At 38.0% G+C, this 22,055-nt stretch overlaps 1 protein-coding gene across 4 annotated transcripts in view; it reads right to left on the reverse strand.

Annotated features, from left to right (window-relative positions):
* The window catches only part of IDE (insulin degrading enzyme), a 101,653-nt gene that overhangs the window by 22,559 nt on the left and 57,039 nt on the right, over positions 1 to 22,055 (reverse strand). For 3 of the 4 annotated variants that reach the window (XM_046652380.1, XM_046652383.1, XM_046652384.1), the window contains exons 6-15: positions 21,845 to 21,957; positions 20,978 to 21,140; positions 20,215 to 20,307; positions 19,683 to 19,774; positions 18,645 to 18,725; positions 16,985 to 17,088; positions 9,140 to 9,242; positions 6,830 to 6,952; positions 4,841 to 4,923; positions 1,540 to 1,684 (exon numbers count right to left, since the gene is read on the reverse strand). In XM_046652380.1, the coding sequence (XP_046508336.1) occupies positions 1,540 to 1,684; positions 4,841 to 4,923; positions 6,830 to 6,952; positions 9,140 to 9,242; positions 16,985 to 17,088; positions 18,645 to 18,725; positions 19,683 to 19,774; positions 20,215 to 20,307; positions 20,978 to 21,140; positions 21,845 to 21,957 (1,100 nt within the window). Of the gene's footprint in view, positions 1 to 902; positions 1,048 to 1,539; positions 1,685 to 4,840; positions 4,924 to 6,829; positions 6,953 to 9,139; positions 9,243 to 16,984; positions 17,089 to 18,644; positions 18,726 to 19,682; positions 19,775 to 20,214; positions 20,308 to 20,977; positions 21,141 to 21,844; positions 21,958 to 22,055 lie in introns of all 4 variants that reach the window. The other variant, XM_046652381.1, reaches the window with a different exon arrangement.

The following is a 22,055-nucleotide window of genomic DNA, read 5'->3' on the forward strand; positions in this document are numbered from 1 at the left end:
TTGTAATATTCTACTAAAACTCAATAGTGAAAAATAAACAACAGATTACTACTTTTCTATTTGGAGTTTATTTTGATTTCTGAACTTCAAACTTCCATGGACCATGAGAATGGTTAGGTTGTACAGACTCTTATACATTAAACAAAAGCTACCAGAAAATTTACTTCTGTGAAGACAAAAAGTCATTGCAAAATAAACAAAGCTTAAAAACCCTAAAATCTTTTCTATAAGAATTTATAAAGAGGAGTACACAGCACATGCTCTCATTTTAGTTGTTACTAAAACATACAATATTTTCAAGAAAAGTGAAGATGAATGTGTGCCATAAAAGGGATGTTAATTTGGGAATGAGATATCAGTTTGAAAACATATCAGAAACAGTTTCAAGAGAAAGGATCTAGTTATTTCTTAGGATAGTTTTAATAATGCTTATTTTAAAACACTTAAAAGTAGTTAATGATGCATGCTACGAAATAAATTAAATGAAAATGTCAGATGTATTTGGACACAGGAACTTTCTACTCCTGTCAGCAGAAATAAAGGAAGCTTATATATAAGTAAAATTCAAGCACCACAATAACTATGGGTATCTTTCACTTACAGCTGTTAATATACCCAAATACATGGAAAGAACAACACGCTTTCAGGATTAACATGTTAAACATTTCAAGCAGAACATGCAAGTAAATGTAGCACACATACATGTTCACAAGATGCACTAGATGCTACTAAATCATTCATTAGTGGAACTAATACTAATTTGGGTTCTTGAATCATTAAAAGGGTGCAAGGAAAAAACCATCAATCTTCTTGTTTAAAAATGCAGAAGTTAATAGTTTTCCCAAGCTCAACATAATGCTTAAACAGTGTGGTGCCTTTTCTTTGGTTTTCATTTTACTTACAAGTATTGCATTCATCCCTGATGCAATGCCATAGCTCAAACCTGAGAGGCGTGCTGCATATGTATACTCTTTTAAATCATCCTTCAATAACCTGATAAACAGGTATGTCATGTTGCAATGGAGAGGATCAGCATAAATGTAGCGACTAACAAAAAGAAAAACAAAAGAAATGCTTTGATACCTCAAGCAGTGGCATGGTAATGAAGAAACATGACCGAAGAGTATGGATATGCAGCCTCATGATCTGAATTTCTGGGGAAACAGTATAGCCAACCTTATGCTTTACAATGGCAGCAAGACTCCATTCTCTGTTGTCAAAGAGCAAGACTTCAGATATAGAATGGGTGAGATCTAAACCTAAATCAGGGTTCAATTTTGTTTGAGGAGAAAAATATGACAATCTGATGAAAGATGTTAAAAAAAAAAAGAAATCAAGGAAAATTTGCATAATATGAATGGTATACTGCTGAGTACTCAGAATAGGAGCTAACTTAAAAATTAAATGATGAGAAAATATGATTAGCCATAAAGATTTTTTAAAAAGAAATTAAACTCATACCCTCAATCAAAAATGCTTCCATCAAATCAATACAAAAAAATGTTGATGAGTGGAAGGCTCTAAGGCGTGGGTACTTACATACATCCCATAGATGGTATTTTGGAGGTCATAGCTCAAGCCTGCTAGCTCTGCTGCATATGCATACTCGTTGAGTGAGTCTTTGAGGAGCTCAAGGTACAAATAGGCCATGTTACAGTGCAAGGGGTCCACATAAGCAAATGGGCTGGAAGAAAATGTTGACAGTAAAATAGCTGATTTATTACTTCCCAATGTGATGTGGCCTTTCGAGATGGATCAAGAAACTCAACACTGATTAATATCATTTCCTGAAGATAATGGTTTGAATTCTTGAGTCTGTCTCTTCTTCTCATGAGGCAAATAATAAAGAGTCTGAGAAAGAAGCCTGAAATACGCCATGTGTGCTGGTGGTGGTGAAGAGGGAGAAGGAATTGCTTACCCCGGCTGGTGTGGCAGAGCTGACAAGTTAGAAACACAGGGCAGGTAAGCAGAGGGAGCAGGCCAAAACACTTGCTTACATTTAGGCTAGTAGGAGAAGGCACGGCTGACAGAGCTGATATAGCATTGCATGCCCTCTTTCTCCCCGTAAGCATGCCACACCCTTGGTGGACAGGAGTATGAGATTGAGCAGTTTGTGTACTGTGATTACATGAACAAAAAATTGAGACCTGTGAAAATGTTAGCTTATCTCTGGGTTTCCCCCAAAACCAATAAAGCCAGAGCCCTGTCAGTAAAATGATTGACAATTTCTACCATGTAACTGCAGCCAGAACTAGGAAAAAATATTAAAATAGGAAAATCTTAAGTGAGAAAGAGCAACAAGAGAGGAAACAATTACAGAGTGCAAGAGCTAACGAGGACCACAGAGATCACCTAATTTAAATCTTCATTCCCAAATAAGAAATGGAATTTTCCTCATGTCACACGGGCTGGTAGCAGCAGAGTTAGGATTTAAATGCAAGTCAAATGACCCACTCATTTGACTACACGACACTGCTTACCTTTATGAGAAGCAAGAAAAAGACTCATTCATTCAACAAATATGTATTACATGTTTACCACAGTGCTAGGCTCTTCTCTAGGTACTGGGAATAAAGAAGAAAATCAGACAAAGTCCCTGACCTCACAGAGTTTACAGTCCGGTTGGAGGAGAGAAATCATCAATTTAAAGATGAAATATCAGGTGGTGATAGTGCTACAGAGAAAAACAAGCAGGGTAAAGGGAATAGGAGTGACGAGCAGTGGTGGCAGGACAGGAAGATTGCCAGTTTCCATAAGATGGTGAATCAAGGCCTCTCTGATAAGATGACATCGGTCCCAGAACTGAAGGAAGCAAAGGACCCAGCCCTGGGGATATGTGGGTGGGGCGGAGAACCTTCCAGGCTGAGGAAACAACTAGTGCAAGGGACCTAAGGCAGGTGCCTGCTTGGTTTGTTTGGCAGCCAATTAAAAGTTTCACTCTATCTGTAGCACGGTAAATATAACCAGTGTACTGATAGCAAAGCCAACAATTTTATCAAAGCTGATAATGAAGCAAAAACAGGGGTAAAATGCTTAGCCACTTAGAGAATTAAAATCAAAGAGAAAATTCTACAGCGACACAAACATCTTCCACCTGGAAAATCTAAATGAATGCTCTGTCACCGAATCTTTTAAAGTGTTATGCATGACGACCGACTTCCTTCTTCAGGCAAACAGTGGCGCAGAAACTTAACGGCACAGCTCACAAAAAGCAAAATCATCCAAACGAAGGACAGTCTGAGAAAGGGCTGAGCCCCACAGGCACCGACACACTTTTCTTAGGTGGCAGCGACAAGCCAGAAAAAGCCACATCTGGGAGCTCAATGCCACAAGGCTCAAGTTCAGAATGCAATTCCAAAAAGTGTCCTAAAATGCCGCATGCATTCAGCTGTGCTGGTGAATTGGAGAGGGTCCTAAACTAACTTTTAAAAGAGGATGTGGTTCAACCAGAATGCTTAAATTCTGGTTCATTTGTTAATTTAAAAAATACTATTTTGTATTCAGGTGCCATCTGCTTAAATAAGGATCATGGAGTTTTAAAAACCCTAACTAAGTACGCACAATATAATCCTATTTCTGAAAAGATTAAAAGGATATACACACACAGAACACTTCCATAAGAATGCATAAGAAACCTAACAGTGTTCATCTCTAGGAACACAGGACATGAGAGAGGGAGTGGTGGGAAGCAGACAGTTTTAATTATAAAAACTGTGCCGGGCAGTTTAGAGAAGTCAAAAATGTCAAATAGTCTCTCAAAAGGTGCTGTGAGGAAAGTCTTAATCACAGAGGCCAAATGGGACAGTGGTGACAAGCTGCTTAGAGGGTTAAAAATATCACTCTGAATGATCAAAAAGTAAAACCAGCTTTGTGATCCTCTCTACCAACAATAAGCCATACCCGGACAACCCACGTCTGGTGTAAAAAAATAACCTCAGCACAGCTCTAGACAATCTGACTCTCATGCTATAAAAACACAATGTTTATATTCCTACAATCTTGATACTTGTTGGTGAAATATTAACTTCCTATTTAGAGATTCTTTTTCCCTTTTCCAAAACATATCTAGCTTTAATTTCATGTCAAGTCAATTGAATAAAAATTAGTGAAAAAGCTGATCATCATATTCACATTATTACAGGATGATAGGTTTATTTCATAAACACACAAATTGAATTTTAGAAATATAAAATTATAAAGTGTAAACTCAGAGTAAAATTTGAACTGGGTGATATACTTTCCCACATAAATAAATAAGAGACAGAGATGAACTGAAGATTTATATTGAGAAATCATTGCAACGTACCACTATTCATAGATTTTTACTAAACATCTTATTCCTTTTTATTAAATCACTTTTAAGTAACCAAGCCATGAATGGGGAAAGCAATATCCCAGGGCTCCAGACAATTAAAGGGGTAGAAGCGACCCAAGGAACTACTATTCAGGAACTACTACTGCTTCTCCTGGGCAAATTCCAAGAATATAAAACCAAAGTCACAACAAAAAAAGACCCCGAATTATCTAATCTTTCTTCAGTGAAACTTCTGGGTGAGTCTATAGCCTCCCCAGATTCCACCATCCTGAAGGTTAGGAAGGTCCTCCTAATAGCTAACATAAATCATTTCAGTTAAAGGGTGTACTCATCAATGAGAAGGAAGAATTAATAATCTCAGTTCTTACAACAGTCCTGAACCCCAGCAGCCTTCCCCTGTCCAGGCTAAATAATGCTAATTCCTTTTATTTCTAGACATGGGTCCTCAAGGAAGCAAAGATAACTTCTAGAAATTTAATTGTTGATTTTTATAAGAAACTTTGTAGCTGGATTCATTTTACATACCTGAAAAATTCAAAGTTGAGACAAGCCTTCGGTAAGAAAAACTTATCATCTTGTTTGAACCAGAGTTTGCTCATAGCTGTATCCTGTGATAGAGAAACAATTTGGTTAGGGAAATATGGGCATATTCAACAAAAAAGTTTAATCAAACCACTCTTCAAGAAGAGTAGGACAGAGGCAATAGTTCAGAGTTTTGTTCTGGAGAAGCTGCCGTCTCATGGCCTTGAAGCACACTCAGAGGGGCAGGCGCATGCTTGGGGAGAAGCTGAAGACAGAAGACTGCCGATTTCAGCAGCAGAGATAAATTACTCTTCTGTCTTCCCTGGGTTAGGGAGCTGGTGACACAGTGGAGGAAGAGACAGATTGGAGAACCAATACCAACTGTCTTGTCCCTCTCCTTCTGGACACTAGGAGGCAGATGCAGGAGTCCTTGGGGGTGTGTGGCAGCCAGCCTCCAAGGTGGGCAGCAACAATCCTGCCTGTTGGAATTCACACCCTTGTGTAGTCCTCTCTCCCACAATGGACCAGGGTTGGTCTATCTAACACCAACAGAATATGACAGAAGTGATGGTATGATACCTTGGAGATTAGATAATAAAAGACTGTGGCTTCCATCTTGATGACTCACTTTCTCTCTCGGATCACTCACTTTGAGGGAAGCCATCTGTGACGCCAAAGCAAATCTAAGGAGAGGCCTACGTGGTGAAGAACCACGGCCTGCCAACAACTATGCAACTGAACTTGAAAGAGTCCTCCAGCCCCAGATGAGCCTTCAGATGACCAAAGCCCCAGCCAACAGCTTGACTGTAACCTCATGAAAGACCCTGAGCCAGAAGAACCCAACTAAGCCACTCTCAGATTCCCAACCCTCAGAAATTGTGAGAGATAAAACAAATGTTTGTAGTCTTAAGCTGCTAGATTTTGGAGTAATTTTTTACACAGCAATGGACAACTAAGACAGTCAAGGATGAACAAATAAGTCACTACCTTGTCTCTCCACTTCACTCCTACTATATTAAAATAGCCTTAGATGTTCACTTGAAACCACCTGAAACTCTGACAAGAGATATCAATGGTTTAATGTTCTCCTTAGCTTATTCTGAGGAAGCCTATTTAAAACAATCAACAAACACACAGTAAGAGAGGTAAAAATCTTTCTCTTTGAATAACCAAACCTGTAACTTGTTAAAATATCATTTTTAAAGAAAAATGGTTGTCTCATTAATAATTAGTTGCTTTAGATAAATTAAATTTCATGTTCCTAAACACCAATTCTTGTCTCATTGAGTTAATCTGAATGTTAGGTCATTTGAAGAAAATAAAAAGCAAGAAAGATGTAAACGTATGGTGAAGAGTTTGGAAAGAGTTAGTTTTAGAGTTTAAAAAGAGGATATGCTGTAATAATTTGACTCATTTTTCTACACAATTTACCCAAGATGTGAAATAATGACATGAAAAGAACATTATGACAAAGGGAAAAGCAAAAAAACACTTTTCAATCATCTTCTCACTGGCTTATAACTCCATTAACTTCATATAATCACCCTGTCAAAACGAGAATTGTTTTTAAAGGCAAGAAATCCAACAGCTTTCATTGGATATGCTCTCTTCCAGGCTTTAGAGATTCTTTCTTATCTCTACCTTTCATGATGCAGCATAAAATTACTTCCTTACTGGGTCTTCAGTGAATATGGAAAAGAGGCCACTATCTTAATAGATTTGTGGTTACAGTCCAGACTTACTATTTTTTTTCTGCAAAGAAAATAATTCCCTAGATTCTACATTGTTTACAGTAGTTTTGTTTGTTTGTTTGCTTTAACATTTATAGCCTTCTAATATTTCTATAGCTATTCTCCCCGCAACTTTCGTCACCTCTTAGGATGTGAGCCCCTCAAATCAACATAGTACCAAATGTAAGAAATCATCTCTCTGGTCCCTTCCATGTAACAGGTCTGTCCCCTAAACTTAAAATCACCGATTCTAACAAGTTACCTTAATAAGAGAAGGGTATGGTGTCGCTTCTTTTTCTAATGATAAAATCTCAAAATTCGTAGGGATAAATTCATTCTTTGTTGGAAGTTTAAATTTCCCATTCAGGTCAGCATTTTGCCATTTCTGGATAAATAATAAGAAACACACACACAAAAGCAATTAGAGTTTGATTCAAGAGTTTAAAATAGTCACTCTGCTTACTATCCAGGCAAATATTAAGGGGATAAATGTCACACAGCATTCTTTTCCATCATATATAAAGAGGCTACTCCCAAGATCTATTGATGACTTTTCATGAAACTTGAGTTGGAGTCTCTAGTACGAATCAAGTTTTTTTACTTATCTATCTTTCCTCTTTACACATCTCCAAAGTGACCAGCTGAGGTGAAGGAACAATCTGAGACTGTAGGACACTGAGAGGCTAACAGGTCCGTATGAAGATCATGTTCCCTCTAGCTCTTTAAAGGTGGAGAATAATCTGTACAGGGACACATTCCCACAACTGCTAAACTACAGGTCATTTATATGAGCTGAGCTTCCAGCTATATTGCGTTACTAGCATGTAGCCTGAAAGCTAGGCTAAAGGGGGCTTCTTTCACTTCAGTATTTCTTCTTCAGGCCTGGCCCACACCTCTCCCAGATGACCACGTGAACTCTCAAGTGAACCAGTAATTCGAGCACAAGGTTAAGGACAAAGTTGAAACTTAAGTCTGGATTGTGGGACAGGGTTGAGACAACCTGCAGGCTGGATCTGTTCCGTGGCCTCGTTCCAAAAGCTAAGCGGGACAGACCACAAGCCATTGATTGTTGAATTTTAATTTATAAGACTTTTCATTATTTAAAAAAAAATAAAAGCAACTGTCTGCCAGTAATCTGAGGTTCAGTAATTTGGTCTCCAGATGATGTGGCACAGCTTTGTAGCTTCTGTTCTATTTTCGTCCCTGCCTTTGTGTCCTTTGGCAGTGGGATGGTGGGGATCTTGGCCATATTATTTATAAGCAGCAACTTAAGTCTCCATAATGGCTGAATAGTAGAGACTGGTAAACACTTAGTAAGTAATTTCACTGCTGAGCTCCCAGACAAATTTGTTTTTAAAAAATTCCCACCAGGGCAGGTGTGTCATGGTCAGAGTTTGGTGAACAGGGGTTCTCTCTTGTTTTAGGATTAGTTCAGACCCAGCACTAATTCATGGGAGATGAGCTTTCGTCACAGTTTAGCAAGATGGATATTTTCACAGGCTAAAGGGTTCCAGTGATCTCCTTCTGTGCTGTGTATGTCAGAAGTATCAGTAATGATTTTCTTTCTTAAACTACTTCTTTTTTTTTTTCTGTTTTGTGATAACACAAGTACACTTAAGAAATGTCCATTACTTGAGTTTAACTAGAATCTAGTCAGAGCAAGGCTTTCTGGTGTCTTCCCATGAATAAACGACACAATCTCAAAGCTACACAGCCAATGAGAACCAAAAAAGAAAAAGTGCTAAACAAGTAGATAAAACTCACAAACAAAATCTTGACTACTGATGAATGGAGTAACACTATCTAAAGATATTCGTGGGGCCGGCTCCATGGCCGAGTGGTTAAGTTTGCGCACTCCACTGCGGTGGCCCAGGGTTCGGATCCTGGGCACGGACATGGCACGGCTCATCAGGCCACGCTGAGGCGGCGTCCCACATCCCACAACTAGAAGGACCTGCAACTAAGATATACGACTGTGTACAGGGGGGCTTTGGGGAGATATAGCAGAAAAAAAAAAAAAAAGATTGGCAACAGTTGTTAGCCCAGGTGCCAATCCTTAAACATATTCGTTTTGAAACAAATCCTAATTCCCCTGTGTTGACAAAAAGAACAATGATACAATATGAGGCATAAAATACAGCGCTTCCTAAAGTGAAGACAGTATGGAATTCCAGAGACTTCTCCCCCACCTGTGTTCACAGCAAGATTGTGCGCTCTCTGGAGCCCCTGCATCAGGCTTTCATACTGTCTACTCCCATCTCTCCTGCCTGTCTCGGTGCCTTTGCTCTTCCGTGTATTTGGACTTTAATGATCTTTGACTGCATGGGGATGGGAGTCTGCTTTACAGCCCTGCTGGTATCACAGAACATGAGAAAGTGGCCACAGTGGCATTTCTTCATGCATAAACCTAAGCTCCAGCTCTCTATCTCCTTGTTCACTCCTCTCAGGAAGGTACAGACAGCACTGGGCCATCATCCTCCACACTCAGGGCTGTGAGCGGGCTGATCTAGGGAGCTCGAGTCCTTCTGTGTCCCTCACACATTAGGCTTATTCATAGATGCGTTGACTCTACCTTAATGACCTCATCTGGTATAGCTTCTTGTCTGTACTGGGTTCCATACCACTCTTCCGTGCAATCCGTTTTTCCCTCAAAAGATTTGGAAACTACTGCAACCCTAGAGATAGATGGAAAAAACAAACAAACAAAAATCTATAAACTCATGTTGTATACATAAATTTATAGAACCTTACTCATGAAAACGTAAACAACACCCAAGAATGAATTGGGCCTATAATATACAGCAAGTCCTTTAAGTTAGCTGAAACAGGCAACGGATATATAGAGGTTTCTGATCAGAGTCTCTGTTATCCTTTGGTTACAGCTCATCATTTTTAATGTGAAAAAGTGCTTGCAGGAAAGACTCTTGTGGGTATGCTATTGACTGAAATTTTAAAAGAAGAGTAGCTAGGGAAAAAATGGAATAAGTTCAGTTGAAAAAATAGTCCTTAAAACGGCAAAACAAAGTACTCCCTCCCAGGAAACGCTCAGGCTCAGGGTTAACACAAATGGCTAAGAAAACTAGTTGGTTCATCCAGAGATCCAAAACCAAAAACACTTATATTATTACTTGCTAAGTTTGTGCTCTGTTTTTTTCCTGCCAGAGACTACCATCAGCTCTCTCTACTACATGTCCATTGGCCTTTCTGCTGCTAGAGAAGAGGGCAAGACCAAGAGGGGGCTCTCTGTCTTCTGGTTCATTAAAAACTTTCTTTGATGGCATAGTAGAAACAGCCCTGGAGAGAAACTGGAAGGGAGGTAAAATGATGTCAAAAGATAAGTGAACGAAAGATTACAAGTAGAGGAGCAAAAGACGCTCTGCACCAATGAAACTCCTGTCCCTGTGGAGGATCGTCAGGGACATTTCTGCCGCTGCTGCCTTTTCATGATCAAAGTTGGAATCATTACACTCCCATCAGCAGACTACTCAAGCCCACAGGCTGGGACCAATTCCATTTTGAATCTTGTGGATAGTAGAGTGCTAGGCCAACAGCTTGGATAGCTTGCCATAAAGTCAGTCCCGTTGTACGGCTTCACTTCTCCCAATTCAAATAACTAGGTCCATGTCTCTTCCTCCTTATTCTCACCTGTCCTCCCAGAGATTTGGTTATAGCCTCTGAATGTTGGCCTCACAGCTGAAAGCCCAGTACTTGCAACCAAACTCCCCACTACTGAACACCCATCCATTTGCAGAATCCTAATCCCTGTGTTCCAAATGCCTGCTCCTCGGTGGACCTCCCCAACTTCAATGCCTGACTGTCTGAACCACTGTCTATTTCTTATTTATTCAAGACAAAATATCCCACCTGGCTAACTGGACTTGGTGTTATCACCTGCTTTAGGGTAGATATCATAAACAATATGACTCATCTATCAGTTTGACTGACTAACCTTCCAGCTCAACGTGTTCCTGCTCTGGCCTAATTGTCACTGACCACTACCAGTTCTAGAAAACACGCTAAATAAGAATGTGTACTACAGGGGCCGGCCCGGTGGTGCAGCAGTTAAGTGCACACATTGTGCTTTGGCAGCCCGGGGTTCACTGGTTCAGATCTCGGGTGTGGAACTACGCACTCCTTGTCAAGCCATGCTATGGCAGGCAACCCACATATAAAGTAGAGGAAGATGGGCACGGATGTTAGCTCAGGGCCAGTCTCCCTCAGCAAAAAGAGAAGGATTGGCGGCAGATGTTAGCTTAAGGCTAATCTTCCTCAAAAAAAAAAAGAATGTGTACTACAGAAACACAGAGAGGACTCACAGGGCTTAACAGATGAAACAGTTATCATGTCCAGAAGTGATGCATGTTGGCAGTCTGAGAATCCCTTTTGAGAAATATGTGTAGAGTGTGTACAGAACTCACATGGCCACCTGAAGGGTATGTGTTGTTTCTTAAGGTCATTCATTCAATACATGACAGAGCCTGCTAAGACTCAGTCCTAGAAATTGCTTCCACTCTTGCTGACTTCTCAAAGAATGAACAGCTTGATTCTCAAGGGGACCTCTGAAAAATGTGTTAGGAAGTGGAATAACCTGGTAGAGAGGCGGCATTCCCACCTTGTCTTCCATGAGACACTTGATTTTGGGAAAGTCTGTTACATAGATGGCTTTGGTTTACCTGAATGACACCCCATGCATCAGAATAATGGGCAAGGGACCGATTACAACTTGTGAAGACTGAAGCATTCATTTGGCAGTGGACTTGCCCTTTGAAACAAGAAAATTTTAAAGTGAATTCTGAGAGAGAACATGAAAAATCTCAGGGAAAGGTGACAAATGTTTTGGAGGACCACTATATGACAGAAAGCAGCAGACACTGGAGGCTGTCCAGTAATGCTCAGGTTTAAAAAGGTGGGGAAGAAGGGAGATTGTCAGGTACGATCCTAAGGGATTTAGATAGTTACAGACCAAAGTAAAGTGTATGGGTAACATCTGAAATGTTATCATAAGGAAGTAAATATGAAGTAGATAAACATAGCTCCTCAAACTATGAAATATCAAATATTGGCCTAACAAAAAGAGAGACTTTTGGAGACCAAGAGTTAGTGTAACACTGAGGAATTCAAAATTGAAATATACAATGGAACAGTATGTATTAAAAAATAAATTATAAAAGGTAGAGAAGGAGAATAACAATAGAGACAAAGTAAACACATGTCAAACCTATGGAGAAATCTATGAACCAGAATGGGGAAACACAAGAGCACTTGAATTAGGAGAGAAGAAAAGACAAGGCACGATAATTGCAGCACACCACAGACAGCTGCAGCATATTTAACTGCAGGCAGTTGAAAGAAACTGGCACAGATATTATAGCCTCTTAGGCAATCAGCTGGAAATCTAATTATACTAAAAAAGTAGTCTTGATGAGTTTTTTCTTAAATGTGTGTGTACATGTGTACGTATGTGGCAATGCTATTCTTTACTTTCTGTCCACAAAGAATTGGCTGCTGATATGGTACTGACATGATCCTTAGAAATAAGAGACAATGAACTTTTTTTCTCACACTGAAACTTAAAACAGTGAGAAAAAGAAACTGTGGGTTAGGATGCATGCTGACTGTTGACGTCAGGTCAGCCATTGAGAAATGCTCACGGGAATGAATAGCTGTTGGAGCCAGATGGAATTCATTCAGAAACAGTAAGTATACTGACTACAGACATTAAAAGGCAAGAGGTTCCCAAGAAATGAATTCTTACAAGACTTTTGCAAAGAGTCTCCGAGAGAGAAAAGGGGGAAGATGCCCAAGAATGAGTAGAGGCTTCATTGGTAATTGTGATGAATTAAAACAGAATTAGTGGACAGGGCACAGACCTGGCATCAGACACTTGGATTCTGGTCGATACTGTGACTCACTTTCTTTGAGATCTGGCCAAAATCACAGTTAAGATCTAAATTAGGCAAGTCTCTCGGCTTCAGTTTCATTACTTTTTAAATAGGGATTCAAACTAGATGAACTCTATCTTTCCACTAGTAGAATTCTACAATATCATGATATTAAATCATATTTTTAAAAGATACACACAAAAGAAGAAAGAAGATGCAAAAAAATCTACTGACGAGACTCAAAATCAAGCTTAAAGAACAGTGATAGGAAAGCTAAAGTGCTGAAGAAATTCAAGTTTATGAAAAATGCTAAAAACATTTTTTTTGAAGGGTTTCTTAAAGTAAGAAGGAATCAAGAAATTTTAGGCTAAAAGCTTACAGTATTCAATCAACTTTTACTGAGCCCTTACCAGCCTGAATTCTCGGAAAGATAAAAACAGTTCCTACCCAGAGGAACTCAGAATCCAATACGACACATGACCCAAAGCAAAATGTGATATGCTCATCTCAAGTCAGCAAACGACAGGACTACGGATCTCTAATTTACACTGTCTTTGACAGAGGCATAGGTCTTTAAACTGCAAAGGTAGACCAAACAACGAAAGAAGGGAACTGAAGCCCAGGATGGGTGAGTGAGCCAGCCAAGTGATTCAAATGAACTCATACTCCAACACAGATGAGTAACATTCTCTGATGCTTGGGCAACTAACACGTCCTAGTAGGATCACTGCCCGTCACCTTTTAGAACTACTGGAGGACAGAAGAGTTAGATGACTGGAGATGGGCAATCGCTCTGATTTTCAGAAAGGGAAAGGAGTATAACCTAAAAACGATGAACCAGTGGATTAGGCCTTGACCCCTGACAAAATTCTACAGTCGACTGTCAGACTGTCAAACATTTAGACAAGAAGACAGTTATCATTAGGACCTGCATGGATTCACCAAGAATAACTCCTCCTAAACGAATGGATTTACTTATGACTTAAGCAAGGCATGCGGCAACCTACAGCTGTGTTTGTAGGTTTAATACGGTGAAATGGGCAACAAATGATAGGATCGAAGGAGGCAGGTTGATGCTGCTGACAGAGTAGTAACAGGTAAATTAAGTCTCAACATTCAAAAGAACTTCCTAACAATTAGGACTGGCAAAAATGGAACTGACCACCTATGCATTTAATGAGCTCCCCATCCTTGGAGGGCTTTAAGCTGGTAACTACTTGTTGGAGATACTGCAGAAGGGATATATACCTGACAGAAGTTGGATTAAATGACCTTTAAGGTTCCTCTCATCCAGAAGGATTTTCCTGTTTATTTTCCTACTTGGTTGCAAGTTAAACTTGTCTCAGTAGGTATCAAAGAAAGTATTCTTATCCGTGAGCAACCCCAGTCTGGCCTGGTAGCTGGCACTATGATCCCAGACTGTTCTGCACTGTATCACCGATCTGCCACAGTTACAATTATACCAGCCACAGAGACCAATCCTACAGAGAAGCAGCACTTCTTCTTTAAAGGTGAGGGCAGACAGAAAAAGAAGTTCTCAACTCTAACTGCATAAGATATCAAATTTAGAAACAGACAATTTAAACAAAAGTAAAATGAATGCTCCTGCAAATTCACTCCTACAAAGTGTTGCTAGGTCAAATCACTGGCAGCAAGAATTGTATGAACATAATTTAAATCATCGTTTTTCTTACCAAAAAAGCTTATCCTTAATATGTGATATAATCTTAAATAGCATTACCTTGTACTTGTACAACACTTTTCAATTTTGCTAAATCATTTTGCATCAGATAAAAAAATAAAGTACTATCACCATATTGCAGATGGGCAAGTTTCAAGGAAATATTAAATGAGAGGCAGTGTGCATGACATTATATAAAAACTTTTCACATGTCCCCTTTGCAGGGTGACGAATTCTGAGGTTTCACATTAGTTATTCAATAAACACTGGTTGAAGAAAAAAGCGATCTGTCCAAGATCTCATGACTAGTAGGTGACAAAGCCACACATAACTAGTCACTGGAAGGAATCTTAACAATTGTCTAGTGAGTTCTATTATTAAGTTTAAAGCTGTTTCTCCTTGTGTTGATAGGTGGTTTTGTTTTTAGAAGAGATAGAATAAAATTCAACAGGATTTAGGTCGATTTTTTTTCAGAATATAAAAGCCTAAAATGATTTACTGTGTGTTCTGAGTACTTTTCTTCCACATATCTTAATCATGTAAGCAAATGCACAAATCACCTTATGAACAGAAGTTTTCAGTCTTGATGAAGTATAATTTATCAATGTTTTTTCTTTAATAGTTACTGCTTTTTATGTTCTAAAAAATCTTTGCCTATTTCAAGGTTTTTATTTTCCTATGTTTTCTTCTACAAGTTTTACAGTTTTAGCTTTTACACCTAGGTCTATGATCTATCTCAAATTAATTTCCGTGAAAGATGTAAGGTAAAGATCAAATTTCATCTTTTCCCATATGGCTATGCAGCTAGTGGAAGAGCACCATTTGTTGGAAAGACTTTCCTTTCCCAATATAATTATGTTGGTGCCTTTGTCAAAAAAATCAGTTGACCAAGGATGAATGGATATAGAAAAGTGGTATATACACACAATGGAGTATCATTCAGCACTAAGAAGGAAAGAAATTCTGTCACATGCTACAACATTGATGAACCTTAAGGATATTATGTTAAGTGAAATAAAGACAAGTACGATTCCACTTCTATTAGGTATCTCAGTAGTCAAATTCACAGAAACAGAAAGTAAAATGGTGGTTACCAGGGGATGATTGGGGGGGGGGGGGTAGGGAGTTGGGAAGAGTTGTTGTTTAATGGGTATAGTTTCATTTTTACAAGATGAAAAGTTCTGGAGATCTGTCTCACAACAAACAAATACACTTAACACTACTGAATTGTACACTTAAAAATGGTTAAGATGGTAAATTTTATGTTATGCATTTTTTACCAAAAAAAAAAAAAAGGAATTAATTGACCATATATGTGGTGGGCCTATTTCTGGACTCTTATCTATTCTACTGATTTTTTTTGTCTCTCCTTATGCCAATACTGCAATGTCTTAATTACTGTAGCTTTACAGTAAGTCCTAAGATCCGGTAGTTTAAGTCCTTCAACTTTTGTTTTTTTTATGTAAGACTGTTCTGGCTAGTCTTAAGTCCTTTGTATAACCATATGAATTTTGGAGTCAGCTTACCAATTTCTAAAAGAAAAAACAGCCTACCAGGATTTTGATTGTGATTACACTCAGTCTGTAAGTCACACTGGAGAGAGCCGACATCTTAATAATATTGAGTTTCCTAACCTATGAACAAGGTCTTTAATTTCTCTTGGCACTGTTTTGTAGTTTTTTGTCTACAGGTCTTTTTTATCTCTGGTTAAATTCATTCCTAAGTATTTTATGTTTTTGTTGCTATTATAAATAATTAAAAAAATTTTAAATTTGAAATAATTATAAATTCACAGGAAGTTGCAAAAATAGTACAGTGAGATCCTGTGTACTCTTCATCCAGTTTCCCTCAATGTTACATTTTACGTAATTATAGTACAATATCAAAACTAGGAAATTGGCATTGGTACAATGTGTAAGTATAGTTATATGTCGATTTACCACACATACAGATTTTTGTAGCCACCAATAATACTTCTTTTAATTTGCTCTTCCCATTGTTTGTTGCCAGTTTATGTCTGGAAAAGTTCAAACAATGACAACCAGGAAAAAGACTTTGGTAGAACAGTTCTGTCAAAAGGATTTTTTTTCCTCAAAAAGTCCTACAGATTGTTGATTTTATTCATAAAGCAACTGTTCCAAAACCATATTTACTCAACTGCCAAGTTCCCAGGAGAATTTTGGAAATATGTGCTTGACAGAGAAAAATTAAAAAAGCAGAATATGTGCTAATAAAGTATATTCCTTCTATTATTTAACTTTAGAAAATATACATGAAATTCAATTTTAAGGCAGAAATATCATGTGGTAGCTCACAAGCTGTTTAGGGCTGACCCTTCTCTGACAGGAATACTTCTGTTACCGTAAGAGCTCGTCCAATTTTTGACCTATCTCCTGGTCAACCACTGCTCCGTCAGAAGCATTCTGAGACGTAATCCTTTCTTCTACTTATTAAAAAGGCAGTGTCCTCACTTGCTTATAAAACCAGATAGGTGAGCTGATACCTTGGGCATCTGAGTAAGAATGAAGCAAAGTTAAGATAATATATTTTTATAGTTTATTCATGATAATGAAATTATAATATAAAAGAAAAAGTCTTCACGTTTTAGAGATATTGCCTCAGAATAATTCAGAGTGGAGAGAGGATAAGTGAAGAAGGGTGAGCAAAGATCAAAAAGCCTGGTCAGGTACTGACTGTTGAAGTTTGGTATTGCTTCATTATACTATCCTCTCTATTTCTGTAATCATGCTTGATAAGAAGTTTAAAAGTATTTTACTCACAATTTCAAATTTTCAGATTCTAATCATTATTGAAAATTTTAGTATATAACAGTAAAATCTGTAGAGTGACTCACCGGACATTTTCTGGTCTGAGTTTATCGAGAACCATCTCTATTAAATCGGGTCTAAATTCTTCCAGTAAATACTCAGCTGTGAGGACTTCTTCTAGGGGATAATACTTTTTAAAAGGAAAATAAATAAGTAAATAAATAAAATGTGCAAGGCTACTAGAGAGTCTAATTTATTAAAGCAAACAGATCTCTGACACATAAATCCATTATTTTACACCTCCTCTTTCCCTTCGAAATTTTTCCCACTGGAAAAATTTCTGAATCTTTTCTCTTTCCTCCATGCTTTAAGCAGTTTCATACTGTGGGATGATTTTGCAGTTAATCACCAAATACACTTACATTATAGAGAGCAAAATCACAGTTTTTCAGGGAAAAATGTGAGCAATATTTCTAGTTAAAAACTAAGCACTTGTTAACAAAAAAAATCTGATGGTTAAATGCTGACACCTATAGAATTCTTCATATAAAGTACACACACTTTTACAAACAGAATCTCTTCTCAAATATCTATGAATAAAATCAGACAAGCATTTAGAAATCTGTCGTGGAGAAAAAAATGACATTTTTGGCTAGTGAAGAAAAATAATGTAGAAGACGCTTTTTAGTAAGAGCAACTTCCAATGCACTGAGACAGACTGATTCATTCATTCAACAACTATTTAATGAACACCTACCCTGTGCCAGGCAGTGTTCTAGATGCTGCTAAGAATACAATGGTAGATAAGACAGATGATGTCCTTGCTCTCTAAGGAGCTCACATCCTAATTGAGAGGGAGGCGGACAATAAACAAATATCTTCACAGTGACAGGTGCTATGAAGAAAATTAAAAAGGGGCAGAGGCATGACCAGGAGGGCAGGGAAGGTCTCTCTGAGGAAGAGACATCTGAGTGGATACCCAAATGATAAGAAGAATCTGGCCATGTAAAGACCAGAGAGTGTTCCAGGTAGAGAAAACAGGAAATGTAACAGAGACTCAGAGGGAAGAATAAATTCAATGCTTGAAGACTAGGCAGACAGCCAGTACTGCTGGAGGGGAATGGAAATGGGAGAGGGAGGTTGGAGAGTGGTATGGAATATGGTCAGAGAGACATGAGAGAGAGGCTGGGGCCAGATCACCTTGTAGGCCAAGGCAAAATTCTGGATTTTATTCCAACTCTGATGGGAAACCATTGAAGCATTTGACACAGAGGAGTGAAACAATCTGATTTTGGTTTTCAAAAGATCACTGAAGCTGAAAGAATAAACTACAGTGGGGGACAAGAAGGAAAACAGGGAACCCAGGTAAGAGACTATGATGGTAGTCCAGGCAAGAAATGATGGCAGCTCATAGTAGGGCGTTAGCAATGGAAATGGAGAAAAGTGGATGATCTATAGCTTTCACATAAGTAGCACTTGACACATTGTAGAATTGAAAAATATTTAAAGCTAGTAAGCAAAATGCCCATGTAATGAAAAATATTACAGATGATAATTTTCAGGATGATGAAAATTAAGATTTTTTAAGCATAGCTTGACATCAAAGTTTATTTGGTTGCTACAAAGTCTAAAATTTTATACTGCAGCTTCAATTTTTATCATTTGTGTAGTACTGAAAATAATGTATTCAAGATCACTGAAATACTTCATACACCAACGTAAACAGTAAAATAACAACAAACTTACATGCAATATTCCTGCAATCTTAGAAGTATAGCCCCTTGGCCTCTCTTTATCTTTAAACCTAAAAGCGACAGCATTCAAGTCCTAAAATGGAAAGTTAATCCAATTAGATACAAATTATCTATTGTTTATATTTTTTTAGTGTTTGCTTTGCACTATAGACTTTCTACTCCATATTTAACTATCACACTTTCTGAAAAAATGGCTATGCTTGATTTAAAAATGTATATAATATGAATGAAAATAACAAATATAGAATACAATTCTATAGCCTAAATTATTGAAACTAGTAGCCAAAGAATTAGGAAAACTGTAGAGGAACCTTGTGAGATCCAACAGTTGCACAGATGATGACTTTGTTGACCCATTCAGAGAAGTGCACCCAAACTAGAAGTTATTGCTATAAGTTTCACAAGCAGAGATTACATCTTTAAACTTTTATCTAGGTAAAGAGGATCTCTCATCCTAAAATACATTTCAGAATATCAATAGGCCTTAAATAAAAGGTACATACTTTTAAAAAGCCTTTAAAAGAAGCCTTTAGAATTTTAGAAAACAAAGAAAAAAGAGAGAGAGAGAGCCAGGCTTTTCTACACATAACAATAAAATCACTTTTAAGAACACAATCATATTTTCTTTGAGAGTTTGCTACAAATTTTTTTTGTAGTTTTACTACAAATTTTTATCACCAGAAAATGACAGAACTCAAGCAGCTTCAGGCAGAGGGTAAAGTAAGCCCTGATAGACACAAACTCCAGAAACTGCTGGCTTTCTTCTGAGGCATAGAAAGCAATCCGATTTCTTCCCTTCTCCCTCCTAAAAAAGGCTACGTGATGCCTTAACCCTTCCTTGTGCCCCAGGGAGCCAATCAGACTAGCACAACTAACCCTTAACTAAAGGTAGTATGCATTGCAAAATTTTAGAGTTTAGATCAGGAAAAAAAACTTGCAAAGTTTCACTGGGGTTCAAATTTAAATTAATTCACATATGTTTATCGTTTGAAAAATTTCCTTAAGAAAAATTTTGGTGAAACAAAATTACCTTGCACTCTTGGAAAACCCATTCTTGAGGTCCTTCTGCACGTAACTTCTGAATGTATTGAAACATGTGCAAAATTATATCTTCAACGTGTACTGGAAAAAAGGGGCACACTTAAAAACCATTCAGTCCTCGAATCCTTCAAAGCTCGCTCCTAGCTCCTAAAGTCAGGTAAGCAGAAGATGGTCCCTCCTAGAAATGGAGTTCTCATCTCCCTGAGACTGGTTTTAGGGTCCCACACACATGGCCCTCCAGGTTCTGGGATATGTGACAGAAGGGGCTTTGGGGAGTAAATGAGCAAATAAAAAGCCAAGTACACATTTTACAAGTGTAACATAAGGATCAGTTATTGAGGAGGGAAAATCATCCATGAAATGAAGGCCAAGTTACACATGAAAAAAATAACAAATAAATTGTATGAATTAAAGTGTTTAATAGCTTTACAACATAAAACAGATCCACAGCACATAGAAGTTAAAAAAAGTAAATAAGGAGAAGTCAATTTTCATTCAAAAACCAAAAAGTCAATACTTACATAATCCTTCCTCAGTCAAGTCCACATTAATGATAAAAAACATAAAACCTCGGGCTCCTTCCTTCTGTCCACCAACAAGAGTATTTACCCAGCCTGTAACATTAAAAAGAAACCAGCATGATTGCACGTGTGGCTTCTTTTAAGACAAGGAATTAAAAAAACTTCATACCATATGTTCCCAAGAGATGAGAATGGACCTCTTGCAGAAAAGACCAAAAAAAATCAGTTCGGAAAAGCAGTTTCAGATACTGAAGAAGATTCAAGGGACTTTTTGGGTTGGGAGCTCTCCTCGGGACTCCTCAAATCAGTTCCCAAATCAAGAGTAGAGTCCTGTGCTTACATGTTATGTAACAGCAGGGTCTGAGTTGAGAGGGGCCTTGGACAGCATCTGTTTGATCTAACACACCCTCTTGTTTGGCAGGTACGAACAGGCAAATTGATGTGCAGACATGTCACAGAGACGGTAAAGAATACCCAATGTAAGCTTTTACTTTCTAATCTCAACCTGTTTAAAACATACACCATAATATCTTTTGAAATATCTAACCTTCAATTCTCAATACTGAAGGGTCAAGCAAACTATGAAAAAAAAAAACCTAAAGCGAAAAACAAAGCCACACTAACAACTACCGCCTCACTCTCCCATAAATCCTAAACATTTGAAAATGTTCCTTCACAGGAAAATATTTAGGAGAAAATGAGAGCCAGAGTAAGAAGTTATGCTGAAGTACTACGCTCAGAAGCTGGTGCCCAACAGACTTACCCTTTGATTTAAGTTCTGATAACAGACTCCCAGGACCTTCGTGCCCAATGAGATGACCAAGATAATGACCAGGATTTGATTTGTAGTATTTCTGAAGGTCAGGTATGGGAAATGTCACATAAAGATTCCTAATATCCTTAATGGGTACTATTTTGTAAAGTTGCTGGGGGGAAAAAACCAAACAAATCACAAAAGATTAGCTATATACCACTCCTACGGAATAAAATATTTACAAACTATGAAGGATACAGATTTTCACAGAAGAATCCCAAATTCAGGAGAGAATCAATTGCCAGAGAAAATCATACTGACCACAAAGAAAGAAATGAACCAGGCTCACTCGTAGTGGAATTTCATTACAGTTGGTATGCAGTCCATGTTTGGTCCCCAGACCATGCAGCTAAAAATTCTGGAGGCTTGCCTTCTGGCACTGGGTAAAATAGCTTCTACAGTCTGCCAAGGCTGTAGCTACTAAAACTACTTTTAGCATGCAAAAATCAGAACATATTGACATCTTTTTGGTGATACATGCCCTAATAAATGTGAAATTTATTTAATTATCCAGACAAATATTAAAAACTATATAAATAATGAAACCTCCAGAATTTTTCATCTACTTATTTTGGCTGAGGCTGATTTACCCTATGCTAACATCTGCTGCCAATCTTCCTATGTGACCCGCCACCACAGCATGGCCACTGACAGACGAGTGGTGCAGGTCTGCACCTAGGAATCAAACCCGAGGTGCTGAAGTGGAGTATGCCAAATTACTGTGCCACTGAGGCTGGCCCTCATCTACTTTTTGATAAACTAAGCATCTATTATATCCATAAATTAAAAAAAAATACTAGAAATACATGCACTTACTTTAAGATGTTCTTCTTGGAAAGGGTGTTCAGGAAATTCTGGCAATGGGACATTTTTGTTCTCTACTTCAGAAAATAACTTTACCACCAGATCAGTCAGGTCGTCTAAAGATTCTACAAGAAAACAGACAATGAATACAGAACTTAAACTAATTATAACATATAATGGGTAGTATTTAAAACCTTAGGATCATACATACATACATAAAATC

Source organism: Equus quagga, chromosome 2 (genome assembly GCF_021613505.1).
Source record: "Equus quagga isolate Etosha38 chromosome 2, UCLA_HA_Equagga_1.0, whole genome shotgun sequence".
Classification (NCBI taxonomy): Eukaryota; Metazoa; Chordata; class Mammalia; order Perissodactyla; family Equidae; genus Equus; species Equus quagga.